The 17,611-nt window shown below is 36.3% G+C and overlaps 1 protein-coding gene across 1 annotated transcript in view; it reads left to right on the top strand.

Annotated features, from left to right (window-relative positions):
• The first annotated feature begins 1,085 nt into the window (after positions 1 to 1,085).
• Positions 1,086 to 17,611, top strand: part of MEOX2 (mesenchyme homeobox 2) — a 65,285-nt gene continuing 48,759 nt past the window's right edge. The window contains exon 1 of the mRNA XM_022587420.2: positions 1,086 to 2,142. Coding sequence (XP_022443128.1) covers positions 1,629 to 2,142 — 514 coding nt within the window. The 5' untranslated portion in view covers positions 1,086 to 1,628. The remainder of the gene's footprint in view (positions 2,143 to 17,611) is intronic.

Here is a 17,611-nt window from a genome sequence, read left to right as displayed (position 1 = left end):
GGACACCTGAGACAATGAAAATAAGAGGGCGACGCTGCTGGTGGCACATTTGGGGTCCCGGGCGGGATAGGTGAGCGCCGATATTCTCCTGATGCGACACGTCCCAGGAATGATGCGACTGTTCCTGCAGCTCATTATGAGCGGGCGGCGTGCTTACCTTGTGTAAACGACTTGGCCCCCAGCAGACGGTGTCGTCCCTCAAGCATGTGACGGTATCAAAGCCCAGACGCCGCTCGCATTAATTTACTGGTGGAAAGTTTTCTAATTCATTTTCTATGATGCAAGATTGTAACCAGGGAGACCCGAACTTTAAGGGATACCGAAGTGCAATATTTTTTCAGTAAATGGAACCATGGCGGGGGGGGGAGGGGTGCGATTAGTTGATTTATCTTTGAGCGGAAGAGAGATGGGTTTCTGGAGGAAAACAAGGGGACGTGGGCTGGCTCCTGAGGGAAAAGACTGGAAATGTGCGTGCAATATACACTTCACTTGTGACCGGGACGTAATCGCTTCGGAATACTCCTGATCCAGGAAAAGTTCTTGGTGGACAAGTGGCTAGGAAATGGAGCGGGACTAGGAAATCGGGAGGGAGGACATTTGCGGAAAGCAGAGGAAAAGATCCCACCTGGCACCGCAGGTGAGGATGCCAGAGTCAGGACATCTGCAACTGTCACTGCCCCATGCTTTCTACCACCCCACCAGGTCTCGTTCCTTGCAGCACCGAAAATGGCCCTTTCTCTGCTCGTGGGTCACTTCCCTGCATCCTCGGATCTGACGTCCCAGCCCATTAACAACCCACCCACAGACACCGGCTGTAAAAAGCTAGGAGTGCCCCTGCGCCCAGGGCACGAGTTGATGTGAAGTTTGAGAAACTTATCTGAGCGCGCGCCAGACTAGCTCTGGTCTTTTCCCTAAATCCTAGTGCTCCTTTCGTGCTCCTCCACAGTTAGGCGCAGCCCAAGCTTTCCTGCAGGTGACAGTGCCCAAGGGGCACTGACAAGACACGTTTCATGAGAGCAGTGAGCAGGTCGGACACTGGGTGCGAGGTTGGGGCTGGGGGGCGCTGCGGCGCGGCCCGGCTGACGGAGTGGGAAAGGGAGCCGCTGCCCGCCGGGGCTCGGGCTTAGGCGCCAGGCGCGCCGCTTGCAGTCCCGGCTGCTGGCAGGGGCGGGCGGGCGTGGGCGCGCTGCGTGCGTCCAGCCGGCGATAGGAAGTGGAACTGCGAGCGCATGGCGCGGACTGAGCCGGAGTTTTGGAGGGAGTTCGCATGTGGTCAGCACTGGGCTCCTAAGCCAGCCCCCAGCTCACGTTACACTCTATTTATAACCTCTCAGAGCCGTTTCCCCTTGAAAGCAGTTCTCTGGGACCACCTTCTTTTGGCTTCAACCTCTCCTACTCTTAAAATCTGAGTAGCTCGGAGGGAAGCTCCTCCAGGTCCGAGTGTTTATATGTAAAGGAGACTGGCCGCTAGGGCTCAGGACCGGGATTATCCGAGCTCTGCTGAAACGCGGGCGGCTATTGCTTTGGGAGGGGGAAAAGTCACACGGTTTCCAGGGAAAAGTAACAGAGGGTGGCGGCGTTTGGAACCGTCGTGAAGTCTTCTGCCTGGAACCCGAGACTTGCATGCTATGGAACACCCGCTCTTTGGCTGCCTGCGCAGCCCTCACGCCACCGCGCAAGGCTTGCACCCGTTCTCCCAGTCCTCTCTCGCCCTCCATGGAAGATCTGACCATATGTCCTATCCCGAGCTCTCCACTTCTTCCTCGTCTTGCATAATCGCGGGATACCCCAACGAGGAGGGCATGTTTGCCAGCCAGCATCACAGGGGGCACCACCACCACCACCACCATCACCACCACCACCACCAGCAGCAGCAGCACCAGGCTCTGCAAACCAACTGGCACCTCCCGCAGATGTCCTCCCCGCCAAGCGCGGCTCGGCACAGCCTCTGCCTCCAGCCGGACTCGGGAGGGCCCCCGGAGCTGGGAAGCAGCCCGCCGGTCCTGTGTTCCAACTCTTCCAGCTTGGGCTCCAGCACCCCGACCGGGGCCGCGTGCCCGCCAGGGGACTACGGCCGCCAGGCGCTGTCACCCGCGGAGGCGGAGAAGAGAAGTGGCGGCAAGAGGAAAAGCGATAGCTCAGGTAAGGGCGCGCCGGGCACCCTGGGCGAAAGGGGGCGGAGAGATGACTGGGAAGATTCTCGCACTAGAGTGAGGCGGCGGGCGTTATGGTACAGGTCTTTCCTCCCTGGCTCCTCGCCGCCAAATTCGGCGAGGCTGCTTTGGTCCTTTTATTTTGGGGGCACGTGTTTCTCCGAGCGCAACACTCAGCCAACTGCGTTAAGCTCTCCAAGATTCAAACTAGTTTACCAGAGCGTTGAGAAAAAAGGACAAGTGACAAGTATGTGAAATCGATTGCGAAGCGTGACCTTCCATCTGAGCGATGGGGAGAGGATTGCACCCTGGGCTGCAGCATCCGCTGGCCGTGCGTGCGGGTGCCGTTCCTTGACTTTTCCATTGCAAGTTCCCGACTGAGTGGCTAGATTTTTCCCATCGTTAACTGGATTTCCAAATTATTGCACAATAGTTGGAACTTGCAATGGAACTTGGCAGAGCATATGAGAAAAAAGTTTTCGTTGTTTTTTTTTTTTAATTCTGATTTCAGAGTTCTTTAAATAGCACCCTATTCCAAATGGTAAAAATTTCCCTTTCTTGGGGAAGAAGACAGTCTAGGAATTCAGAGGATTTTAAGGAATGTCAGAGAATTTTAACTAAATACATGCTCAGACCCTTGAAGAAAGACGATTCTTAATAGTAGTTGTATTTATGTGATGCTAACCAAAAAGAAAATCTAAGTTTTTAAAGTGGAAAGTAAAATTCTCCTCCAGGTGAGTATTATCGGAAACAAGTACTGGGAAACAAACAGCAACCCGGGTAGCGCTGGTACTGGAGGGTGTGCGCAGGAGGCACAGACCTACGTGGGGATAACTTGAGCCGCCACGCATAAAGGGGAACCTTACTGAATGCGGATGCCTGAAGGCAGAGGCTGCCAACTAAATTTTAGCAGTCCAGAGAAACTGAAGTTTTGCAGGCAACTCATCAAAGCCCTGACCTATCCGTATCCTTATGAAATTGTTAAAAGATGCTTTATAATTAAGGAGGTTGTGAGTTTTCTTCTGTAGCTATAGTGCAGCCTGCGTTCCGTCTTTTCGTAAGCTGTCATTTGTTTAATATAATATTTACATATTTTCTTTCTTTGCGAAATTGGTTTAACAGTCCTGGAAGATAATTCCAGATATTGGTTTGAAAGACTGAAAAATGTCTATCCTTTGTAATGCTTTAGGTAAGATCCCACATGAATGACAATGAATGAGCCGCATATTTCATGTTCTTTTGCAGCAACGGTATCAGTTATTCTTAAGCGTTAGTATGGGATGGATTCTTCTATCACAGACTTAAAATCTGACTTTTACATTCCAAAGTCGGGTGAACTTCTAATGCCCCATCACAAATTAGTTAATATCCAAGAAAGTTGCCAGCAGTATCACTCATTTTAATGGTTTTTACTAACCATAAGTGAAACACCCTTCAGACAGATAGTTAAAAGGTTAATCATAGCAAGGTTTCCATCTTCATTAGAAAAAAAAAAGTCAATTTTAGAATGAGATCATTTTATAGAGTTAGCATTTGATATCAATATAACTTTTCTGGGATAAGAGGATCCGAGGTCAGTTTGGTCAGCGGCACTTTAGCATTTACCAGAAGCTCTTACTGTTCATTTTACTTTCTGCAGTGACAAACCTATGTGATGGATTGTTTCATATGCTGCCTCAACTGAACCAATGCACCTAAGTTTCATAGGGCAAATTGAATTTTCATATAGGCATATGTTATTTTGGTTGAGGAGAAATAAGGAAAGTGGGATCTAAGAACTGGTTCCCTTCAATTATTTTAATAACAACTTTCTTAAGAATATTGGTTATATTAACAGTGCTACCCTCCTTTGGTGGGAAATAACCATATAGCAAAATACGTTTATTTTTTCATGTTGAAGCGGGCAATTAAAGGCCTGGAAAAACAAACAAAAGTTTTCATCAGCTACATAAAGTATTAATAGATTACATCTTGAGCGGGAAATACAATTAGCCATCACCAAGGGTAGAATCACTGGGGAGTTAGAATGAACATTTTCTTTGACGGGATATTTTGAAAGAACTCTTGGCTATCTAAAAAGAAATATAACAATAGTTTCTGGTTAAATATCTGTATACTCTTTGAAAATAAAATTTAATTAGCCAAATTCAATATTTTAGTTAATATTTGTTAGGTCTTTAGCTAGATTTAAATTCAAGGTAGCTTTTTCCTGGAATGATATTGTATTTGGTCTTCTATAATTTATGTTCACAGTTATTTCATTTCATATTATTATAAGGGCATCTTGAGCTAGCAGAAACTAAAGCAAAGTGCAAAGTCAGTGTAATTTTGGTATATTGTTAACACATATATCTCTCATTACTTATAGCATAGTTTTAATGTTTCAGTATTTCCAAAAAATTATATTAAAGTAACTTCTGCACTCTTGAAATTTTTAAATTGTATTAGACAAAACTCACATCATGCATTATAGAGACCATTTATATTTTGTTAGGCAATTTATAATTTCTGTGTATTTCTAGTTGAGAGTAAATGTAATACATAAACCCAGGGCAAAGTCGGAACCAAAATTCTGTATCGTTGCATCTCATACCCAGATTGTATGAATATGTGTATGTGTGTATGACTGTGTGAAATTCTAATGGAATTTTAAGCCCTGGAAAACAACCCCAATATTTATCCATGGTACTGATGCTAAAACTATAATATGTAACATTTTCCAGTGTGCATTTACATGTGTTCCCCTTCCCAAACACACATGAACACACGCATATACAAACTCAAGAAGTTTAAGGGTCTAGAAGCAAATATTTATGGACTTTAGGCTTCCACTATAGTTTACTGACAATTGAAAACAACGAAGTTTAATAGAAAATCACACTATTTTTTTATATGTGTTAAGCATATTTGCAACTTTGAACCTGCTGTGCTTTCCAGCACTATTAGAAAAACCAACATCTGCCATGCCTTCAAAGCAACTCTTAAAAGTCAAAACTTTACAACTGTACTTAAAACAATCTATAGAAAACAGGTGATTCTGAAAAAATGTCTATAAATAGTGTGAATTACTTAGCTTCAGTTACTTTTGATTGTTCACCAAGCAGTGTAGTAATAAGTATAATACTGCCTACTTTCAGTTAATATCACCAAAATAGATTAATCAATCTAACTTTAGTTTTTATGCAGGTAATATACAGTATAAATATGTAAGTATTTTATATTCAAATTAATTGTATAAAAAATCAAAATTATATCAAAAAGGAAGGGAGTGATTCGGGGGTAGTGATTTTACAAGGTTTTGAATCAGATTCTTGTAAAATTGTAAACATTTTATTATAGCTACAAGATCATAAAATACCTGTTGTCAAATTACGTCTGTCTGTATGCCTGGATCTGCAGAATGATACACAAGTATTATGTTAATATGCTAGAAATTAAAATACCGAGTAGTGTAATACCTACCCTAACTCTAGAATTATATTACACTTTTTTCTTGATATTTCTATCGTCATGTTTTCTGAAAGAAAAAAAGTTACTTTATTATTCATCTCTGTATTGCTGGATGATGACTTTTTAGCATTTGCTTTAGAATTTAAAATACAGTCTTTTGGATATAGATGATTATAGGACAGTACTGAAGAAATTAAGGGCCTCGAATCTATGGAATTTAAAAAGTACCATTTTCAGTCTTTTTCTTGGAGTGGTAGATTAATTTTAGGTGTGAACATTTTTAAACGATGACCTTAGATAAAAAAACTGCTAAGTACCATTGACCTACATGAGTGTTCTCAAATGATTACGCTCAGAAAAGTCAAGAGCAGCAACTCGTTTAGAATCAAGGCGCTTTATTGTGGAAAGTCAGCAATGGATGGAAGGAAGAATGCAAATAAATACTGAAATAGTTTCCATTTCTCTGTAAATATCTTTATTTATAGTTGATTTGCAAAGGAAAAGCATCAAATGTAATACATGACACTGCTAAAACTTCCATTTGGGTTAAAAAGCCTTTACCAAGTATTTAAAATTTTAATCTTTTTTACAGTAATTATCAATGGAAACCATTATGTTGGCACACAGTAAGCTGATCGCCACTAATAAACTGAAAAACATATTTTAAACATTACTTTGTCTGTGTTTGAAAACATAGACCCTTCATCACAGCGTTGGAATTTATAATAACATAATTTTTATTATAAGACCTAAACAGCCTTAAGAAATTAATTTTAAACAAAAATAAAATAACAGTAGGGACAACCCATCCCCTTAGAATCAGAGAAACTTGAGAGACTAATTCTATATTTAGTAGAAGAATTAACTTTTTTTTTTTTTAAGAAATAACCTATGTGTGAATTAATAGCTGATTTATGTTAAAAAAATCCCCACATATAAACCTATTACATGTATTTAGCCTAGTACTGGTGCCAGTTTTATTCATTTACTATATTAAAATATATATGTGCTGGGAAATTTCATTATTTACTGTATTAAAAATGGCAGCCAGAAACACACAAAAAATGTGATGGCTTTTTAGATTTTCATTTCAAATGAAAATAAACAATATAATACAATAATATATTTTAGTTTTAGGCTGTGTTATAATATATTTTAGTTTTAGACTGTGTTCACTTCAGTAATTTATTTTTAAAATTTAAGAGTGAGGTTTTTTTCCCAAGAATTGCTATAATTATTACAAACATTTACGAGTGATAAATGATAAGGGTGAAAAGATATTAGCAGATAAAATACACACAGGAATTCCTTAACTAGTATTTGTTGACTTAAGAGTTGTGGATGATTTAGCTCTCATTTCTTTTGTATTTTTGCCATGTTGTTTTTTATAATAATAAAAAATTTTGTGAGGAAAATATATTAGCACAGGAAGTAAGATTATCAGGAGTAGAATTCTTTCCCACTTGATTGTAATCATAAAATAAGAAGGATTCATTATTGAGTGGCCAGGTAAATTACATTTCCTGGATTATTGTATTGGTGACTGATTTCAATGGTTTCATTAAAAAAAAAAGATAAAACACTCACAACTTATTTCTCTCATGTGTTTTAGTCATTAATATGGTTTAGTTATCACTAATAAGCTTTTTGTAAAGTTTATAAAGAAAATCAAACACTAACATTTGGCCTATTTTTGTTATGATACCTTTATGATTATTTATTGGAATAGCTGCATCAAACTGAAACCCCCAAGTAGAGATGGAGTAACACAATAAAGAAAAATGAGTTACAACACTCTCCCATTCTCCACACTACTTCTAAATCATAGTCATCAGTGAGGTTCAAAATTCAATTGGAGGAAACCTTGTAGAATATTTTATTACTCTCGTGAAGTAAAACTTAAAATAGTAAAGGTCATTTTACATCCCAGGCTTCAATTTGCATTACCTATGTAGAGGCAGAAGTAACTTAACTTGGATCCCCTTTTCTCTAATGATTTTCTACTTACATTACAGAAAGGTAAGGAATTTATTTTCCCTTTAAGAAATTGTGTTAGATAGTATTTTATGATACAAAGTAATAAATAATATATCTATTAATCCATTTGTATAAATTTCCGATGTTTTTTCATACTTCAGAGTAATATTTCTTTTTAAAACCTTTTGAAATACTTCTTACTAAATTAACTGAGAATCACTTGGTAAAAATATACCTTCATTTGGAATTGATTGGGTCAATTATTAATATTCCTTTATATTTGGAATTTGAAATATACAATTAAAGTCCCCTTATCCATGAAACCTTTATTTATAATGTCACATTTTCCACAGCAATATAATATTTCTGAATTTAACGTGTTACTGCCTGCAGATTTGGTACTTTTTTGGTACCAAATTTGGTACTTTGGGTACTTTTTGGTACAAATTTGGAGTATTGATTTTCATAGGGCTCTGAAATTATTTTATGATATGCTTTTTGATCTCTTCCATGTGCATACGAATAAGAAAAATCAGGTGAAATCTGTATTAATAAGTACACATTTTTGGAAGGGGTTTGTATGGGGAAAACTCTTTCAAAAATAATTACTTTGCTCTCTATACTATATAGATTTAAAAATTAATAAATTTAATCTTCAGTTTATCTGATATTATACCTATGTTACTTTTCAAAATTATCATTTCCTTAAAAGTTTAATAGTTCTAAAATATTTGTGTATTTTGGTGACTTAATTCTTACATCCTTGGAGTTTTTAGTTTTATTGCAAATATAAGTTTAGTAGGCAATAACTCGTAGTAGCGAAAATGTTAGGGTTTTGTTTAAAGATTTAAATTCAGAAATCGTTGCTCTTCAAAATTTCATAGAATCAATTCGATTAGAATGTTTCAAATGTATTGGGCTGGCAAAAAGTTCGTTCGGGTTTTTCCGTAAGATGTTACAGAAAAACCCGAACGTATTTTTTGGCCAAGCCAACATTTAAATATCCTAGTGTTTGTTTTCATAAGCCTTCTTTCTAAGATGTTATAGGTATGTTTCTTGAAGCTAGATAGACTGTATTGGTTGAAATTGTGAACATAAGGTGTTTATTTTTTATAGTTTTTAGTCCCTACTGTATTTTAATAGAAAGGTTAATGGTATAAAAAAAACAGTGAAGGTGCTGAATTAACTAGGACATGGCAGCTACACTTAAAGCACACTGTATACATATAGCTGATTCACTGTTATGCAGCAGAAACTAACACAACATTGTAAAGCAATTATACTACAATAAAGGTGTTAAAAAAATAAAATACAATAAACATTAAAAAATAATTATTTATATAAATGTATATATACACTAATAGAATTTCAAATTTAATTTCTTCGTAACAGATCATCTGAACTAAAGTATCCAATTAGAGATGATAATATGATGTTAAGTGTTCTAGTTACAAAATAAAATATTAAGTTTGAAGCATATACGGCTGTGTGGAGAGTCCAACAGGCTGAAGCTGATAATCAGTGCTAGTCATAAAATCAAATCTGCCAACTCCCTGCAGTTTCTGTTTTCTTTTGTTTTTCTCTCCACACATTTCAAGAGATTTTATAATGCTGCAAGAAAAAAAAAAATCCCAGTTATCTTACATGACTGTGGGCAAGAAAATGATTAAGATGAAGTCATCTCTCTCTCAGGCTCTGTGGAAACCTAGAGGAGAGTCCAGCTTGGGTTGGTGGATGCCAGTAGAATTTTAAAGGCCTAGAGTTTTGCTCTTTGAAAATATAGCCTTAAAGCTTTGCCAGAAATAACACCCAAATAAAAACTTATTTTTGCAAATGATAGTTATTTGCAAGTGTAGTGGTGAAATATATTCGGTGTCAGTATAGGCGGCTTCTTACAACTTTCTAGACTGCACAGGAAACTTTTGGATGAGTATTCTTAGCCTCCTGAAAAACTAGCAAACTAAACTGAGGTGTATTTTTATTAGTTTAAAAAAATGTATAAAATGGCCAATGGCTCTTATCAAATAAACAATGAATACCAAGTAAATTTCACAAAAGATTGATTTTATTTTGTTAGTTAAAATACACAGCTCAGGAAAATAGAACTGTGCCGTCAAAAACTTACTGGGAACTAAATTGATAAATAGTAGCTTTGATTTTGTAGGATGCCAGTAATTTAGCCAATGGCTTTCACATTTTAAGAACCATCCAAAGAGAGCTTTACTCCCAACTGGATACATTGACTTTTAAGTGATATCTCTCTTATTTAATGTTTTCAAAAGTAAAATGAGTTTTCAGTATTTTTAACGTCTTTAACAATGAAAACCTCCCCAACTACAGGCTACATTTACTTTGGGTTTTTTTTTCCTTATTTGTAGTATAAATGGGTCTGGATGCATTAAACTAGAGAATATCTACATGTAAACTACTAAGAAAGACTGAAATGACAGGAAAACCAGAGGTTAGGCACCCAAATTTAGGGGCCTGCTGCCACACACATTTCCAGGATTACTATCTTTTGAACATTTACCTTCAAAATTCAGGGACTTGTGGAGGCCTTTTCTTCCAGAACTATTCTTTGTTCCTAGAAGTAGAGCACCCCATTTTTTCTTGGATACCCAGATGTTTGGGAAAATAAGAAGAAACAGCAATGCTATTTTTTAATTTTTTTGCATTTTTAGTCAATAGTTCATAGATCACAAAGGATTTATCTTATTTCTTTATCCTATTAGGCAAGAAAATAGGTGGCACACCCATAGCAATAACTGAAGAGAGGTTGATGGTGACTATTTAATGGTGGGCAGTGTGTCGGGAAGCAACAGGATGGGGCATCACTCAGGGCCTGCCCACAATTGGAAAACATTAGCGCCTGTAAACCTGACAAAATAGAGGGAGCTTTTACACGAATCTGGAATCCAGTAAGAGCAGCAGGACAGAAGCCTTCCAGCAAAGTTGGGACTTCAGATGGAAGATTGCAGCTAATCTCAAATATCACACAGTAGCCTCTCTTCATGCCTTCCCATCTCCTTCTGTTGCCTGCCACTGGCCAGATATAATCAGAATATAGAGAAGCAGATCGCAGAGGTCTCGGTAGATAAAATCCATAGAAGTCAACCTAAAGGAATGCAGGCCATAGCAGAGAAATGTCAAGAATTGATCTGGGAGAACACAACAGATCCTTCTGTCTCTTCTAACTATAATTTAACTTCTCTGTAGTGTAGTTTCCTAAAAATTAAAGTGAGTCGGTAAACATAAAGTACTTAAAACAATGTCTGGCTCAGTAAGTGTTGTTATTTTTATCTTCTATCAATGTAGGTGCAATTATGTTGTGGGTATACACCATCTGGAAACAATCTCTGTCCTATGTTGCCTGTTTATTTGTATTTTACTGCTAATATTACTGTAGGAAATGTTGCTTGCCTGAGATTGCTATTTAAAATAATCTGCAACTGTCCCTAGAATTATGTCTCATGCCATTTTCCTGAAATGTAGGATGAGTTTTAGACCAAGCTGTGTAAGAGACTCAAGTTTCCTTCACTTAATAACCCTTAAGATTCCCATTCTTTACCCTTTTTGTTTGGACATCTCCTAACCTTTCTCAAATGTCTCCTACCACTTCTCCATCAAACACCTGTTTTCAAGAGGAATGTACAAAGGGGTATTTAGTCAAGAGGGAACAGAACTTAAACCAAAGGGTTTTAAATATGAAAATAAAATATCAGGTCTCTCTTGCCTTTGCTAACTAGGAAGTTGGACTTGACGTTGTTCTGCTCTGTTATAAAGTTCATTGCTGAGAGAATTTACATATTATAGCCCTTTGTTATTTTTGATGGTTCCATTTGGACACCCTCATGAATGGTAAATATGCAAATGCTACAAAAAACTAAAAATGTATTATATCTCACATAAAATGCATAAAGACATGTTTATAATGGTGATGTTATTTTTTCAAAGAAAATGATTATTTATTTGTTTTTGTATTTATTTATATTTAATAAATTCCTGAGAATTATTGCTTAGGTTGAGGCAATAGAGAACAAAACCCGCCCAAGTTGTAAGTCCTGAGTGATTAGCTAGTTTCATTCTATTCAGCTTACTCACCTCTCCTATGCTCACAGTTTAATGTGGCGAATTCAGAAATGTATTTCAGAGAAATTTTATATTATTATATGTGATGGTCTGTGGCAGTTGTTTTTGAATAAATAGTAGAATCAAATACTATATTAAAATTCTAAATGTCAAGAGCTAACTTTCAAAGCTCTTAGATTGACAGCAATTTAATCCCTAAAATGAGAGAGTTTTAAAGGACTATTGATTACTTCTCTGCTCGATAATGGGAGGGCTGAGAGGTGGTAGGGACAGGGGTACAGGAAGAAAACAAAACATTGCATGTTCAGTAATACACAGAAGCGGCAAGGAAGAGCCAACTTCATCAACTATTTCGCTCCTCTTGAGTTTCAAGGGTAGGCTTGATTTGTCAGTTTTCTAAATGATTTATAATCGATAATGTTTCAACAGATGATTAGGATCAGAATTATCAAGACACTAGAAGAGACCCAAGGCATCACACAGTTCGATTAATGTATTTTCTAGATGAGAGACTGCACCCAGAGAAGTTGAGTAATGTCTGTGCACTCAGCCAAGTAGTACCAACTGAACTTCCATATCTTAACTTCAGCCTAGTGCCCTTAAAAGGAAAATCTCATATCATATTTTGAAACTTTAAGTATTTAGTCTTCCCAATGAAAGTAAATTTCAGCTCATTTAAAATGTTGGCTACTGCTTTTGAGTGAATAAAAATTTGGCAAAATGCTTTACCTGGGTGTCAACTACGTCTCTCTGAGTTTATGATGACCTCGGTCATTTTTCATTCTTGTTTTATAAATATGAACACTGTTATTCTTTCTTAGCTTCAGTTTTCTGATGACGTAGTTCTTGCTATGGGTTACCATTGTGCCTGCATATTTTTGACACCTTGTACAATAAACCATAGCATTTTAAAGTTTAATATATGGTAATGTGCAGATGGACTTTGCTATATGATATCTATAAGTAACAGGTATTTATATAAAGGGAATCATATTTTGGGTAGCCATTTGTGAACTGAAGAATCTGTCTCCTGTTTTAAAATGTTTAATGCAATACTAGCAGATTTTATTTAATTGGGCTTTACCTAAAACATATTTGCATTTTGTGTGCAATGTAATAAATAGCTATAAGTAGACACCAAGCAACTTTCCCTTGTCTCAAGTCTTAACTTTAACTCCATTTTAAAATAATTATTGATCTTATTTTTTAATTGAATACAATCTTTTTTTTGCCCAGAAGATACTAAAAAATGTTAATGATTGACCATTTTTTGCCTTTGCTAATCAGATGTGCCTTCCTTGTTTCTCTTCCTGTTCTGCTGACACCCGTCTTCGCCATCATCTGTAAACACCAGACCCATGTGCTTCTCCCCAATACAGTGAACCATATAACCTCTGGAACACTCTAACACCGACCTCTCATGGAAATTCCAGATCCTTAGTTTTTACTAGACCCTCAAAAACAGAATTAAACATAAAATATACAGTTGGTTCTTCCAAGAATTTTATTCCTCTTTTGTCTAAACACAACTCTGTTTCCAAGGTGGTAAAAAATAATTCCTCTTCTACCTAGTTCATTTTAATTTACAGCCAAAAATCCCTTCATGTTAATGGTCTCAATCGATGATTTTCCACTCCTTTTCCACTAGACTTAAATTCAAAGTCAGTCATGCCGCCTTTTCCTACACAGCTCAGGCCAAATCCATTCTATTGCATATCATTCTATATTATTTTTCATATTCCTACTTTCATGTTTCTTGCACTTAATTTTGTTCTCTCTACAGGATTTCTAATGTAGCTCTCTCTTCCAGATATCTTTACTTCTGCTCATTCTTCCCTAATTAAATCCTACATTCAACATATAGTAATATTTCGACTTTGTCATTCCTCTTCTTGGAATTCTGCATTAAACTGAAAGTATTCTACACTGACAATATGAATGTTTAATTATAGGCTTTGATGCATATGCATGGAGTGGCTAATGGTCGTCAATGATATACAAGATAAACCTATATATAGGTTTTACTTGTACTACTTCTTGTGTGCAATTACTTTTTGTTTAATATCATTTATATCTAATTATATGTTATATATTACATATAATTAAATATATAATATAATCTCATACATATTACATATATAACCTGATAGATGTATTTAGAGCAGTTTTTTTCTGGCAAAGTCATCTTTCATTTAGTCTTTGGAGTACAATGTGAAATGTTACTTTAAAACTGTGTTCTGATAATTCCTAATGTGGGTACCTAAATATTTATAGTCATAATTGCATTGAAGAATTTTTCACACAAGATTTCCTGCATCTTCCATTTGACAAGACACGCTACATATTACTTACTATCCAATTTCTTTCGCTAAAAATTTAGGGATATATATTAATGGGATTCCATCTACAATATCCCAACTCAGTCATTAAAGGCTTTGTTGACCAGCTGGGCCAGTTTTGTTGATATTGATTTTGCTTTTTTTTTTAACCAATATTTCCTCAATAAACTTGTTTGTGTCTACCCCTTTTTAAAAAGTTTATTATTTTGAGAAAATTTTATAATCACATATAGTTGTAAGAAATAATACAGAGGGATCTCGATACCCTTTACTTAGTTTTCCCCAGTGTTAATATTGTAATACAGTTGTATAACCAGGAACTGACATTGATAAAATCCACTAATCTTATTCAGATTTCACTAGCTCTATTGCACTCTTGTGTGTATGTGTGTGTGTATTTAGCTCTATGCTGCCTGCCAGATTTATTTTGTATTTTGATTCTGAAGCCTGTAATATCTTTTTCCAATATGTATTTATTATTTTCATTAATATACAGCTTGTGACACCTTCTCAGATCAATACCACCCTAAGCTAATGACTGCATTTCTCTTACCACATTAATGTCTGTATTCTGCATAACAACACAGTTAAATTTGCTGTTTTATTTCACATGTCTCTAGTCTTTGATTTGAATTACATGTATTCCCAAAGAAAAAGTCTATCTTCTTTTTCTTTTAATGTGGTATCCAGCATTAGGATAGGTGCATAGAAGTGCTTGGTAAATCCCATTTGTGGCATAGAAAATGCTTCACTAATGTTGAATGAATTGTTTGTATCGGGGGTTTTCTGAGACTCTTGGTTCCAGGATTCAAGTAGTTGGGCAAATTCAGAAGATTGTTGGTCAATCCATAAGGGAGTTTAATGAATATTGTCTTTAAGTAATTATCTGTATTTGTTTCTGAATGATTTTTATGGATGCTTTCTAAAGTGAAATACCTTTGATTACATGGCATATATTTACCATTTGTGAATTAATCGAGACAAAAATACTCATTTATTAGAAACTTTATTATAAATCAGCAAAAATCATCTACATTTTAAAAGGTAAGGTGCATATACTTTCAACAATTTAGTGATTGTTAAGCCCAGTTTCCCATTAACTAATGTATAGAAATGTCTCATTCCATTATTTTGGGGTGAGGCGAGATTCTATGAAAATTCTGTGCAGTTATGCTGTGAATTGTTGAGCTTTTGCACACTACATACAACCAAGTAATCATAGTCCTTAAAATGTCTGTCTAACAAAGCCAAAAAATTAAATTAAACTTGAAATTATCAGGCATTTGGGGAAAATATGGAGTATTGATCAATCAGTATTGTAGTGTTGGATAGTGGCACAAATGGTGATTTGAAAAAGAAGATAATTTTCAAAATTTTCAAGTATGCTGAATTCTAAAAAAGAAATGAAAAATCCCTTTTCTGAGTGCCTTGATATAGTGATGCTGATTCAATCCATGATGCCTCAGCCTGTATCATTCTGCTTTAAGTATGACTGGTTAACCAGATTCAAACAATGGTATGTGATTAGAGAATGTGGATCCAAGACACTGACAAGTGACCACACATGAGGTGGTCTGGCTAGTAAGGAGAGAGCAATGACATTGAGAAGTGGGCAGGCTAAAGAAAAATCATCTCACTTGTGGCTTTGAGCTTAGTCACACATCACACACGAACTGTCTCATGAAAAGAAAGTTTGCAGTAAGTCTACTTATGCAAGTAAGTTAGCATTTATTTTCGTAAAAGAGGTAAAATTAACCCATATTGCAAAACATTTTGACAATTTTTTAAAAACTCTGTTATCCATGACTCTGATACTGATTCTATTTTAACAATTCCTTCAGCTCATAAAGAAAAATAACTTTCAGATTTTCCATGCTTCTGGACCTTTTCATTAACATGGTATCATGAGATTACTTTATTCAGACCAGTAACTCTCAACACTGATGTTACATTGGAATGATCTGGGCACTCTTAAAAAATTCTCGTGCCTCATAGAGTATGATTAAGTTAATCTAGAGCAGAGCTTGAATTTTTAAAATTTTATAATGGAAAATTATATCATTAAAAGAATAGAGATAATAGTATAATGAACCCTCAGGTGCCCATCATGTTCAATATAGATCAACACGTGGCAAATCTTAACTCATTTATCATTCCATTCCTCCCTTACCTTGTCCCAATTACTTTGAAACAAATCTCAGATTTCTTGTTATTTCATCTGAACACTGATACTTTTAAAAAGCTCTCAAGTGATTCAAATGTATAGCCAAGACAGAGAACTACTCTTGTTTCTAGGTTAAAAAGCTCTGAGCGGCAGGGATGCTGTATTCTAAATCTTACCCTTTTCTGCCCATGGAGAGCAATGTTAGACACAGTCGCTCAATAAAACATTACACATTTCCTAGAAATGGCCATTTGTATATCTCTGTTTATCACCAATAATCATAATACTCTCCTATGCTGTGTAGTATGGTAGCCGCTAGCCATATATGACTATTTAAATTTTAATTAATTAAAGTTAATTAAATTTAAAAACCAGTTCCTTTGTATCAGTAAACACATTCCAAATACTCACTAGCCACGTGTGGCTAATTGGCTAATGTATTGAACAGTGCAGATATAGAACATTTCAATCTGTTAGAAAGTCCACTTGAACAGTGCTTCTAGACAAAAAGACAAACTTTCTGACTCTTCGGCTATTGAAAGAGTCATCAAGGATGGGAACCTTCTCAAGTAGAGAAAGAGATAATGAGAATTCAAATACCACACAAAGCTAAATTCAGTTAAAAGTATAGCTGTAAAAGTCGAAAAATATCTGAAATTAAAATGTAAGGAGCATTACCTTGCTAAAAGGTTTCTTGGATAAATGCTTGCTTTACTCAACCACATGTTTACTAAAATAAAATACATTCATGGTTTTGAAAAGGCCAAAGTGTACCTTAAAATAATGGTTAATTAAACATAATGTGTAATGTGGGATTTGGGCACTTACCAAAATAAAAGCAAAATGAAAGATGCTAAATTGTTGAATTATAAATGCAGAATTAAAACGAAGTAAATCACAACATAATGATGAGTGTGAATGTAAAAAATAATAGAATTTTGGAAGTGGGAAGGCAAACAATGAAAGCATATTCAAAAATGTAAGGTCAACCAGGGAGATTCTTCCAGGCCTCTTGAGGAATAGGGAGGAGAACATTTTTCTGGGAACGGGTGGGGAACATGCCAGGAATTAGGCTAGATTTTCCAGGGGGAAAGTATGAAAACTTAATAGAATCAGACAGTGGCAATTAATGACAAAGAATTATTAACTTTTAAAGCCTCTCAAAAGATTTGGTCTTTTATAGTCCCTGGTATGAATTCCAGAATTGCAAGTCAGGTAGCTGACAAACAGAAGAGTGTATTAGAGAAGATTTTTAACTTTGGGGGAAGAAAATGAGGATAAAATATTCATCTTGGCATTAGCGAAGAGCAAATGCAAGGAAAAGTGAAGTATAGGGAGTCTCACATCTGTCCTGTGAACCATCTGGGCCTGTTTGGCTGCAGCCATACATTACACAATTAAGCTGCCAACCGCAGAGTTTTGAATATGTGGGAAGCAGG

This window comes from Delphinapterus leucas, chromosome 9 (genome assembly GCF_059928025.1).
Source record: "Delphinapterus leucas isolate spDelLeu-1000000601 "Yukka" chromosome 9, BTC_Dleu_Yukka2, whole genome shotgun sequence".
In the NCBI taxonomy this organism is placed as follows: Eukaryota; Metazoa; Chordata; class Mammalia; order Artiodactyla; family Monodontidae; genus Delphinapterus; species Delphinapterus leucas.
Note: the sequence above shows the minus strand (reverse complement) of the source record. Positions and strands in the feature narration are given on the sequence as shown.